This window comes from Saccopteryx bilineata, chromosome 10 (genome assembly GCF_036850765.1).
Source record: "Saccopteryx bilineata isolate mSacBil1 chromosome 10, mSacBil1_pri_phased_curated, whole genome shotgun sequence".
NCBI lineage: Eukaryota > Metazoa > Chordata > Mammalia > Chiroptera > Emballonuridae > Saccopteryx > Saccopteryx bilineata.
The window spans coordinates 26,446,930-26,459,872 of NC_089499.1; the positions used below are offsets into that span (position 1 = coordinate 26,446,930).

Below are 12,943 nucleotides of genomic sequence, written 5' to 3' on the forward strand. Positions count from 1 at the left end.
CAATACTGCAGTGCCTGTGAATTAGGGGCACACTGAAGAAAAGCCCCAGGTGCCCTTGGAAACAGGGCCCTTGGCAAAACTGAAAACAAGCACTCGAAATCTCTTCCCGACAGGCTTCTCTCCTCCTATCACTACTCGTATCTCCCTCCTGACAAACCTCGTCAGAGAATGAGCTGATATAATTAACTTATACCAGAGTGTAAAATCTAAGGACAAGCGTTCCTTTTCCCAGAGACACAGTAACTTCAATCTTCTCTGTAATTTGGGAATGAAAGATTCAGTTTAGAACTGGGTTTGAATTCCAGTTCTGCTTCTTAATTGCCATGTGACCTGTGTGACACTTAAAACTCTGGGGGGCCTCTGTTTCCTGGTCTATGAAGTGGGGCAGGAAGTAATGGATACTGTCTTTACGGCAAAGTTGTATGGATTACATTAGTTCAACAAATTTTACCCAATGCCTACTGAACCATCAGGCATTGTGCTAGGAGCTGGGACAAAGAAAGGGAAACATAGTAACTTCATAAGGAGATGTATAATGCAGGAGGGTAAGATGCTATTGAGAAAAATCAAGTATGATGCTGGTGATGAGGAAGCCCAGAGGGAACAGAGGTGGCTGGAAGTGAACACCCAAGAACTCCTCTACCAAGGTGACATTTGAGCAGATGCGTGAAAGGAGAAAGGGAGTGAGCCATGGGAATTTGGGGGAAGACAATGCAAGCCGACGGAAGAGTAGATGCAAAGGTCTGTGGAAGGAGCATGCTTAGAATATTTGAGTCAAGGCCCTGGCCGGTTGGCTCAGTGGTAGAGCATGGGCCTGGCGTGCAGAAGTCCCGGGTTCGATTCCCAGCCAGGGCACACAGGAGAGGCGCCCATCTGCTTCTCCACCCCTCCCCCTCTCCTTCCTCTCTGTCTCTCTCTTCCCGTCCCGCAGCCGAGGCTCCATTGGAGTAAAGATGGCCCGGGCGCTGGGGATGGCTCCTTGGCCTCTGCCCCAGGCACTAGAGTGGCTCTGGTCGCAACAGAGCGACGCCTTGGATGGGCAGAGCATTGCCCCCTGGTGGGCGTGCCGGGTGGATCCCGGTTGGGCGCATGCGGGAGTCTGTCTGTCTCTCCCCATTTCCAGCTTCAGAAAAATACAAAAAAAAAAAAAAAAAGAAAAAAAGAAAAAAAAAAAGAATATTTGAGTCAAAAGTGAACTGGCAATTTTGAAAAGTACATTGTGAAGAGGGTGATTCCATAAGGTTTTGTGTGCTTTTATTCAGCGAGTTGGGACTTACTGACAGGTGTTAGGCAAAGAATTGACATACTCTGACTTCCATTATGAAAGGATCATGTGGTGTAAGGGTATATACTCTGCAGGAGGAATAAGCGGAAGGAAGCAGCGAGACCCAGTGGGAGACTCCGATACAACCTGGGGGCGGGGAGCCGTTGATGGTGGGTCAGGTCGGTGTTACTAGGAAGAAGTGATGAGATACGGTTGGATACTGGATTTATTTTGAATATTTATTTTCCAACAACAGCCAGTGAGACCAGGTCTAGCTAGGCTGTGTGAGAGAAGTCAAGGATGACTGCAAGGTTCCTCACTTGAGCAACCAGAAAACTAGAGGGTCCATTCACTGAGATGGGGAGGATCGGAGGAGCTGCTTTGGCAGGAGTCGGTTAAGGTTGTGTAATCAACAGTTTATTTTGGAACAGTTAAGTCTGAGGTGACTTGGAAATTCAATTAGAGATGTCAAATAGGCAAATCAATGTGTATGAAAGGACTTGAGTCATGGCCAAGGCTTTATATGAATGTATGAACTCGGGTTAAAAACAAGTTAATTCATGTTACTGCACAGTAAGTGTGTTCTGTCCTCACGGCCAAAGCAAATGAGGAGGCAGCTGGGTTTACACATGTAAACCACTGCTCTTTCCGAAAACTCTGGGACGCACTGTCAACTTCCTTCTCTGAGCCGCAGCAGAAGCACACGAACCAGTCAGTGATAACAATCCAGTTAGACTAAAACTCTGGGATTCCTTGTTCAACATTAGTTATGGGCCTATCTCTGGCCTTTTAATGTGGGATATCATTGCTTCTTACTAAAACTAAGCAGCTATTTTACTCACCATTAGAATTGACTTGTCAATTTAAGGTTGAAATCTAATGAGGATAACAAAATGAAGATTTTTGAAAATCTGACGGACCTATATTGTCTATTTCATTGTTTGAAAGCAGTTAAGACCTAGCCTATTAGCTGACATTTCATTAGTAAGCACTTCATGGTTAGATTTTATTAAAAACAAACCAATATTTTCAAAGTGTTTTTAGTTGAAAAAAAAACACAATACAGGACTAAAACACATTTCATGATTTTGCTTCTGAATTTTTCAAGGACACTTGTTAATTTTATTTGGTGTAGGACTTTAAAAAAACTTGCATATTATTCACAAAAAGAGAAGTAATTGGACAAAAGAAAACATGAAAATGCTTCCACACCTCACTGGTAATCAAATAAATAAAAATGAAGTAGTACCTGTTGGTCTGGCAGAGACTATTATTAGGAAAGACTGATGTCTCGGCACTGACGAGAGCACAGGGAAGCACTATACTCGTATGTGGATGACCATAATGTAAATTGAGACAATTTTTTCTGGAGGGCAATTTACCAATCTAGATCAAAATTTTATAAATGTGTGTGTAAATCTATGTACCCTAAAGTTCCATATCAACAAATCTGCCTCAGGAAATAATATCTCAAAATATTTAATTGTAAAGATGTTCATCACATTGTTTTTTTTTTTTTGTTGTTGTTGTTGTTTTTTTAACAGAGACAGAGTCAGAGAGAGGGATAGATAGGGGCAGACAGACAGGAACAGAGAGAGATGAGAAGCATCAATCATCAGTTTTTCATTGCAACACCTTAGTTAGTTCATTGATTGCTTTCTCATATGTGCCTTGACCACGGGCCTTCAGCAGACCGAGTAACCCCATGCTCGAGCCAGCAACCTTGGGTCCAAGCTGGTGAGCTTTTGCTCAAACCAGATGAGCCTGCGCTCAAGCTGGCGACCTTGGGGTCTCGAACCTGGGTCTTCAGCATCCCAGTCCGACACTCTATCCACTGCACCACCACCTGATTGCTGATTGTAACAGAAATTTTGACAAGAGCTTAAATGTCCAATCACAGAAAATTAATTAAATTTGATATATTTATATAATTGAATAGTTCAGAGCCTCTATAACTGTAATGTAGTTGTATGTTTATTGGAAATATATATAGTGCTGGATGAATATACAATGTTGGAGAAAAAATTAATTCTGAAATCATGGGGAATATGGTCTAATTTTTATGTGTATATATATTTGTGTGTATGTATAAAAACATAGTTCTATGTATATACATATGTATGCAGAGAACAAAAATCTCAAAAGAAAGATACAAAATGGTATGAATAATTACTTTCTGGATTAGGATTATAGGTAATTTAATTTTTTTCCTTTATCTTATCTGCAATTACTTTTTATTGCAATTATGTAAACTTTGTCAAGTTAAAATATTAAAATATGCATTAGGCTTTTAAAATAAAAAAGGTTTTGAACACAGGAGCAATCATCTTTAAAACAAATTAGAAAATGTAATACCCAGGAAGATATAGAACAATTTCTACTTTAAAAATAAGTAGATATCAGAATTATAACATTAAAATGTATGTCTACACTGAAATAGAAATACAGTATTAAAAAACTTTGGGATATATCAGCAATTTATATGCTTTACTTTTTGGCTATTATATGTTATTTCTACAGTGTCATTAAACATATATTTTCCAAGAGACATAATATTATTAGTGGCTAACAATTGAACTCAAGACTTAGTATCAGATACTTTAGATATAACTAGCAATGTTATACAAACAAAAATGCTATAGACTTAGTAAAAGATGCATAAACATATTGATTACATGTATAAAAAAATGTACTAAAAACTGTACTGCGATAAAACAACTAGTACTTGACCTATTTAAGACTAGTATACTAAGTATAATGAGCATTATATACTTATAAAAATTGTGTTGCTTGTCTTGTTAGAATTTAGGTGAACTAGAATGGTTTATCTCTGTTTTTGAAAAATTAGGTGCTAAAGTGTAGGATGTTCAGACTGAAGAAGTCCTACTCCCAAAAAGTTCCTGTGGCAAGACAAGTCATCCCGATCATTCCACTGATATTTAGGTAATGCATTTGAGCACTAGAGTGTGTCCAAGGTCTCACTAAGGACTCCAAGTTTGGGAAAAGTTCATCTCATGGATCCAATCACGCTACAGACTAATTTTATGGTATAGATATTTGATAACCATCAAATAACCCATCAGATTTATGTGTGAGTCTCTGCTCTCACCAACAATTCTCCCCGATACCTACTGCTATCCTGGGTCAATTTTTCAGCATATTGGAAAATGAAAAATGAAAATTTGTGCCTAAGGTTGTTGGAAAAGAGCATAGAATGAGGGCAGCAGAGAAAAAAACAAGACTTAACCCTAAAGATGTATTATTTAGAGTAGAGTAACAGAAGACTAGAAAGGCATGAGCATGGCATTTCAAAACTTTGAATGAAAGTCTCTGCCTTGGCCGGTGGTGCAGAGAATAGTGTTTTCCCGGCCAAGGTCGCTGGTTCGATCCCAGGGTCCAGCTTCATTCCAGGGTTGCCAGCTTGACCCTAAGGTCGCTGGTTCAAGCCCCGGTCAGGGCACGTATGAGAAGCAATCAGTGGTCAACAGCTAAGTGAAACAATGAGTTGATACTCCCCTCCTCCTTCCTCTCTCTCTCAAAAACAAACATACATACATACATGCATGCATACATACATACATACATACAGTCATACAGTCTTTGTTTTAGTTGACAGCTTTCAAGACACCCACAAACTTCCCCTTACAGTAAAACCTATCTGTCTACAAATTTGACAAATTAGGTGGTGATAATTATGCTTTGAAAAACTTCCCACAGGTTTCTAACAAATGTGCATTTAAATTGGGATTTGAGTTGCCAAAGTTTTGATTTTTCCTTGTCCTAAGAGACTGTCTAATCAAATTCATTCAGTGGAGGGACTTAATTTTTTTCCTGGTAATATTCTTGACAGGTACTACTTCAGTTTTTTGTCCCCCCCACCCCCAAATACTTCCAGTAAAAGGAAATCTAGTATTTTAGGAGTATAGCTATTCAGAAGCAGACTGTCCTGTTAGGGGTCAGATATTCCTCATACAGGAACTGAAATCTACTTTCCTGTAACTGACACCCTCCTGTTTCTATTTCTGTCCCACCCAGCCATTCAGAGGAAAGTCTAACTCCAACCCACACCACAGAGTTCCTGCAACATCTGAGGACAGATAGCGCATTCCTCCTACGCCCTACTTGTACGAGTAAACATCTCCGGGATAACTGTGTATAATTCAGGGTAGAGTGCATGGTCCTGGAGTCAGAGGGACAGTGGATTCCTGGTTGTACACTACTGGAAAACCTCTCTGAACTCATCTCCTGTGAGGGGAACATCCTACCCTTACTTGGGTATTCTGGGAGAGAAATAAGTTGGCACAGTCAATGCCCACTACAGTGCTTGACCTGATCAAGAAACTCAAGACCTGTAATAACTGTCTCTCTTCCCAACTTATATGTTTGTCCTTCTTAAAATGAGCGCAGAAGCGAACGAGGCACCTGAGATACAGCGTGACTGGTTCGAAGTAGTGGAAATTGTACTCCTAAAAATTTCTCCTTACATCTTCCAAAACCTCATAAGTTCCCATAGAATTTCAGTCAGCCAAGAGCCCAGAAACTTTATATGAAAATAAAGCAGGTCTTTCTTTCTGATTGTGCGTCATGATTTCTTTCCGATTCTCAATGAAATACTACACATTCAGCCAGGTTAAATTCCACCTTGTTAATTCTGGCCCACCCTTCCGGTTCAGTGAGGCCTTTGCGGGAACTCCTGGGCTTTATCTGACTTACTAGCCTTCCCTTCAAGTTTTGTTTAACCTGCACACTTCTGTCACGCAGAACTCGGACAAGGCCGCACACTTCATGGGACAGACTACACCAGGCGCGAAGCAGCACAAGGCCTGCTCTGACCTTCCCTCACGGAGGAGGCCATCGGCGAAAGGCTCTCACATCTCTGGCAGTGTAAGAAGTACTCCAGGTGATTTATGGGCTGGTCTGAAGTAGAATGGAAAGACACAGGTTCCCATATAATAAAAGGAGAAAGTAACTATTAGATATAGAATAGTTTGTCATTGTAAACCTACCAAATGCAGCGCTGGGTGGTCACTGTGCTACCAACTACACTGCTCACAAAAATTAGGGGATATTTTTATCACTTCATACTAATTTTTAAATACCCCCTAATTTCTGTGAGCAGTATATGTTGGCTTGGATAAAACGTATTGTGTAATGTAGTAAGAAATGGGTTCCAGAGCCAGACTTACTGGGTTCAAGTCCGTACACCACCATCAGCTTGCTATATAATGCTGAGCAAGTTATTTAGTTTCTCTACACCTTGGTTTCCTCTTTGGTAAAATTAATAGTTACTACTTTTTGCTTTGACGTCAAAACAATATGCAAGCATCAGTGGAAAGAAAGGAAGAAAGGAAGAGAGAGAGAAAAAGAGGAAATTACAGAAAGTCATGGTAAAAGTATAGTCTAATTCTTGCTTTAAAAAGTTGTTTACTATAGGCCCTGGTCGGTTGGCTCAGTGGTAGAGCGTTGGCCTGGCGTGCAGGAGTTCCGGGTTCGATTCCCAGCCAGGGCACACAGGAGAAGTGCCCATCTGCTTCTCCACCCCTCCCCCTCTCCTTCTTCTCTGTCTCTCTCTTCTCCTCCTGCAGCCAAGGCTCCATTGGAGCAAGGTTGGCCCGGGCGCTGGGGATGGCTCCAGGGCCTCTGCCTCAGGTGCTAGAATGGCTCTGGTTGCAACAGAGCGACGCCCCAGATGGGCAGAGCATCACCCCCTGGTGGACATGCCGGGTGGATCCCAGTCGGGCGCATGCGGGAGTTATGTCTGACTGCCTCCTCATTTCCAGCTTCAGAAAAATACACACACAAAAAAGTTGTTTACTATAGCCTGGTCTGTAGTTGTGCAGTGGATAGAGCATCAATCTGGAATGCTGAGGTGGCCAGTTCAAAACCCTGGGCTTGCCTGGTCAAGGCTCATACGACAGGCAACAAGCAAGCAATGAACAACTAAAGTGAAGCAACTATGAGCTGATACTTCTTGCTACCCCTCTCCTTTCTGTAAAATCAATAAATAATAAGTTGCTTACTCCAAGTTACAACTCAAGTAGGTTTTATTTCCCTCTGCACTGAGAAGTCGCGTCAAATGAGAATTCTTTGCCAACACACACAATCAGTATCCTCAGTGTCTTTTCCTTTCCAAAGAGGAGAACAAATTTAAACTTGTCAAACGACTGACCAATAGGCAGTAGAAAGAAATGTGAAGAATTCTTTAAGTACAAAATCTCAATTTAAATAAATGAAAATTCTCTCAGGTTCCCATGACACTGTACTCTTGCACTTTCTCTAGTCATTTATGTAAGAGTTTTCATGAATCAATCATCTGTACTATTAAAACACTTTCCTGAATTTTCTTGGCATGAATTTTTAAGCCTCGGGGGTCACACTTTCCATTCGAGTGCGTGTGTGCACTTCATGTGCGCAGCTGAGCGTGGAGGCTCCGCCACCCCACGTTCCCCAGCTGGTGTTCTGCCTGCCTTGGGGCTCCCTCCACCCTCCACCTCCCGTCCGGCTCCAGCTCCAGCTCCAAGGCTAGTCCCAGCCCAGCTTTACTCCCCTACTTTCTGCCGGAACATGCTGTCTAATGTTACATACATTTAAACATATATCATAGGAAGGAGACACTGAGAAAGGACAAGGAAAAGCAATGAAATATGAATAAAGGGCTGGGGTAGAGGAATAACCTGTAATTTTGTGCGTTTGGTTTCTTTTTACAGCCCTGGAACATTGCTTATGCTAACAGAAGAGCCATGCGTTCCTAGATCTGTATATTTAAGAATACATATATGTATACACATATACAACAATGTATATTGCCAAGAAGGAGTAAATATTTCATACTGACCTTAGGGGGTTTGAATGGATAGTCTGGTGAAAAGGTAATGTCAAGAAAGAACACCCCTCCTTCATAGACAGATCCTGGGGGTCCCAATATGGTTGACCTCCATTCATAAATGTTGTCTCCTTTGGGTCCAGCACTGAAATAAGACATACAAATGAAATGTGCTTAGAGAGTATAGAAAGTCTAGAATTTAAAGAAACTTATGGTAACAATAAATTGAGCATTTTTAGTAAAAACACAATGAAGTTATTAACAAGTTCATTTTATATAATGACTCATTTGTCAGTATCATCAGTATTCTATATATGAAATATGTTGGCACTACTTAATAAAACAGAACAAAGAAGATTCTTTTTTTTTTTGTCATTCACAACACTAAATCTATGGTACAAAAGAATCAAGGACCACAGGTGAGACCACAAATATTTAATAAAACATAAAATTATTTGTAAGGTTCTGAGAAGGGTAATATGGTCACAGGGCCAACGAGACAAATTGTCAAAGCCAAAAAGGGCAGCTGGAGCAAAAAAAGTTGAATGTCCATTTGTTACCAACTGAGAACATAAAGGAGGTTCATGGAGATCCACACATGTTCATCATCCAAAACACTCAGTTCAAGTATCATATCTCTTCTCTTCTTCATTTCTCTCTCTCCACCCAGACGCCCTGACTGCCCCCAGCCCCACCACACATCACACCAGTATGGTCTGTAGAAGGTAAGATGTACCATTTCATTTTATAACTGTGTTTTGTAACTGCTTACTTTTTCTGTCTCTCCCCAGAAGTTCCTTGAGAAATAGATTTTGCCTTGTTCTTAGTGCCTAGTGAGTAAATGTTTGTTGGAGGATGTGGAATAATAGTAAAGCAAGTGAAGCTACATTTTCTAGTAGCAAACATGTCCCTGAGTCTCAGAGACATCACTGAGAAGATAAGGCCCACGTGAGTCAACTGGATTATATTCTCTCAGGTGAACAGAGGCACAAATAATTTAGCCTTTCAGTGTTCCTTTTGCTATAACAAGCCAATACCTAATCTACAGTCAGAAATGATCGTCACACCCTTCAGCAAAATGGACAATGCTATTACGGGGTTTGGGAAAGATTTTATTGTCATCAGAGACTTAGCTTCTATTCTCTTATTTTGAAATTAGTTTATACCTATAAAAAATGCATTGTTGAGCAGTATATCAAAAAAAGCATAAATCTTAACCAAGTAGGAATTATTCTGGAATGTAAGGATAGTTTACTAACAACATTATTAACATAATTACCTCATTAACAGGTTAAGTAAAAGAATGATAATTTCAATAGGTGAAGAAACGGTACCCAACAGGCTTTAATAATAGCCATTTATGATCAAAACTCTTAGCAAAATTGGAATAGTAAGAAACTTCTTTAACCTAAACTGATAAAGAACATCTATCACAACCTCACAGCAACTACGATACTCAATGGTCAAGTAGTAAAAGCACACCCTTTTAAAACTGAGGAACAAGATAAAGATGCCCACCACATCCACTTGGAACCATTGTACTAGACATCATACTCATTAAGGCCTGACAGCCACAAAGAAAGAAAGGTGTATGGACTGAGATAGAAGAAATTTAATTGTTACCATCTGCAGTATTTATGTACACAGAAAAAAACCCCTGAATCTCCAGACAATTTATTAAACTTAATAAAAAATGTTTATTTTTAGCAAAGTAGCTGAATGTAAAATCAATATGCAAATATCAACAGCATTTTAATACACCAACAACATTAGAAAATGTACTTAAAATACTTTATAGTAGCATTAAAAATATAAGGAACCTTTGAATAAACACAAAAATATAAATTATAAAGGAAATGATGAAACACTGAAATACATGCAAGAGAATTACGTAAATGGAGAGATATCGACTTTATGGGTAGGGAGACCCAATTTACTACAAATATCAGTTTCCTCCAAATTGACCCAATGCAATTCTAATAAAATAAAATCCAACAGTTAAAAAAAAAAAGAAAGAAATGTAACAAGCTGATTCCAAAATGTTTGGAAGCTCAAAGCAACTCCTCAAACCTTTTCATGCACATCTGATATATGTCAGAACTGATAGGGCTAGGAAAATAGTTTTTGCATTTGGAAAATAGAGAAATTCACTTTCTACCTCAAAAAATATACAAAGCTTGGTTGCAGATGGATTAGACACTTAAATGCAAAAGTCAAAAGTTTTAGAGTTTGACTAAAGAGACTGACAAGGCAAGCCACACACTGAGACAAAGTATCTGGATCATATAAAACTGACAAAATCTAGAGTTCAGAATATACAAATTCCTATGACTCAATAAGAAAAAGACTCATATCCATTAGAAAAGACATAAATAGGCATTTTGAAAAAAGAGGAAACTTTTGATGTATTCAATAGATTACAAACGACCAGTAATCATATAGAAATGCTCAATCTCATTAAAGTCAGAAAAATGAAAGAAACATAAAAATATAATTTGTTATTATTTTAAAAAACACATATGCAAAAATTAATGCCTAACCAAATCAAGTATCGATAAGGATGTGGAAAAACAAGAACTCTTATGCACTTAAGAGTATATTCAATCGCTTTGGATAAAAACGTGAATTTATCTTCTTACATTGAATACATATACTCTTATATTACAACACAATAATGTCACTCTCAGGTATTAGAGAAATTTTTATGTATGTGTACCAGAACACATACCAGAATGTTCGTGGCAGCAGCTATTTCTAAATGTCAATGCTGGGGACAACACAAATGTCCCCTAATAGAAAAATTTGGGTAAATTCACCCAAAGGAATATTACACAAGCAGTGAAAATAAATGGATGAATCTTGAAAATATACTGAATAAAAAAGCACACCTAAAAGTAATATATATGATATGATACTATTTCTACAAAGTTTTAAAACAAGAAAATATACTGTTGAGGGACACAGGTATTAAGGCCCCCCCCCCCAAAAAAAAGAGAACAAAGTTCAAAAGAGTAGTTTCTTGGACGGAACCAGAGGTGGAGGAGCAGCACACAGGAGCTTCGACGGTTCCGATAACATTCTACTTCTCAGTGTACCTGGTAAATTCAGGAGTTATCTGTTTTACGACTAAATAGTTTCATAACTTGCATGTCAGATATGTTCTTACAGATGTATCAAATTTTCATAGTAGGACAAATTATGCCAAAAAAGTCTAGCAAAATGCTACATGAAAACAGCAAGCTGCAGCATCGTCGTACAGTGTGACCCTATTATATAAACTAGAAACATAGAACAGTTATTTATATTGCACACAGATACACAGCTAGGCCAAAATCTTTTAAGAAATGAGCTGGAGAGACAAATTCCTGCCTGGCTGTGCGGGGGACAGGCGCGCATGGCGTGGCGTGACGGGAAGAAACAGATCTGGGCATGGGGCTGGAGGAGAGTTCGCTTTTATCTCTGGGGTTGCATTTCTCTTATTTAAAAAAAAAAGACGAAGAAAGAAATAAAATCACAGCTAGCCAAGTTTATTGCAGAGTGTTGAAATCTGTTGAGAAGCAGTAGCACCAGGGGCCAACTTCCAGCATTCCTGCCCCATCTTCCCCTTTTCTTCTCTCTCCTGAAACTGACAGGGAGGTGGGGACCGAATACATTCAGGCCAGATGACAAGCTTTGGCAACAACAGCTCCTTGTTGCCAGACAAGCTCACTCATTCAGATGAATAATAAACATGGTTACACCCTGAGCTATAATTAGACCCAACATGAATAGATAAGTTTATCAGAAGGAAGAGCTTAAAAGCAGAGTAAATTATAGGTTTGCAGTTACATTACTTCAAGGTAGATGAAAAAAGTGCGGTTGGAAAAGTACACACGGGAGAGGACGCAGCTAGGAAACAATGTTTCCTAGACACAAAGATATAATTCAGGCTAAATAGGGAGTCACCAAACAGTACCACCAAGTAAAAAGCTCAGAAGAAGGAGGCAGAAGGTACCTCAGAAAAGTGAGGAATGTCTGTAGATAACTTACATTCCATTTTTCTCTATTCCAAGTCTTACACCTGGTTCTCAGTCAGAACTCCAGATGTGATTGGTTCTTTGAAGTCAGTCAGCTGTCCATGCCGCTAACAGTGGGCTAAGTAAGAGCTAACGTTATCACTCTAAGTTGGTTTATGTGGCCTACTTATCTCTTTAAGAAATATATCTTTTTCAGAAAATACTTTCTGGCACCCTCTATCCACCCCAGTAGGAACCCCAAAGCTTGTAGCGGTGTTTCCCGACCCACCCAGCCCTCCGTTCTAGCCCTATGTTGGTATGCCCCACTTGAGAAACTGGCGTAGAAGTCCAGAGCCGCGTTGTGCAGTACGGTAGCCATGTAGCTACTGAACACTTCAAATGTGGCTAGTTCAAACTGAGACGCACTGCAAGGGTAAAAAATTATACTAAATTTTGACAAAAATACAAAAGAAAGTAAAAGATATCATTACTTTTTGTTAATTATACTATGTCAAAAATAATATTTGGGATGTACTGAGTTAAAATAAAATTAACTTCACCTATTTTTTTCTTTACTTTTACTGCAAAAAATTTTAAATGTATTGACTGATTTTAGAGGGGGGCGGGAGGGAGAGAGAGAGACAGGCATAGATTCTGTTGTTCCACTTATTTATGCATTCATGCCCGATTCCTGCATGTTCCCTGACTGGGCGCCGGACCTGCAACCTTGGTGTTGCTACACCACTCTAACCACCGGAACTGTCTGGCCAGGGCTGCTTTTTACTAGAAAATTAAAAACTACGCATGTGGTTCATTCACACTGTATTTCTATTCAACAGTACTGTTCTGGAGCAGCACTGT

At 39.5% G+C, this 12,943-nt stretch overlaps 1 protein-coding gene across 1 annotated transcript in view; it reads right to left on the minus strand.

Annotated features, from left to right (window-relative positions):
- The window catches only part of UBE2E2 (ubiquitin conjugating enzyme E2 E2), a 315,548-nt gene that overhangs the window by 67,751 nt on the left and 234,854 nt on the right, over positions 1 to 12,943 (minus strand). The window contains exon 4 of the mRNA XM_066245149.1: positions 8,100 to 8,232. Coding sequence (XP_066101246.1) covers positions 8,100 to 8,232 — 133 coding nt within the window. The remainder of the gene's footprint in view (positions 1 to 8,099; positions 8,233 to 12,943) is intronic.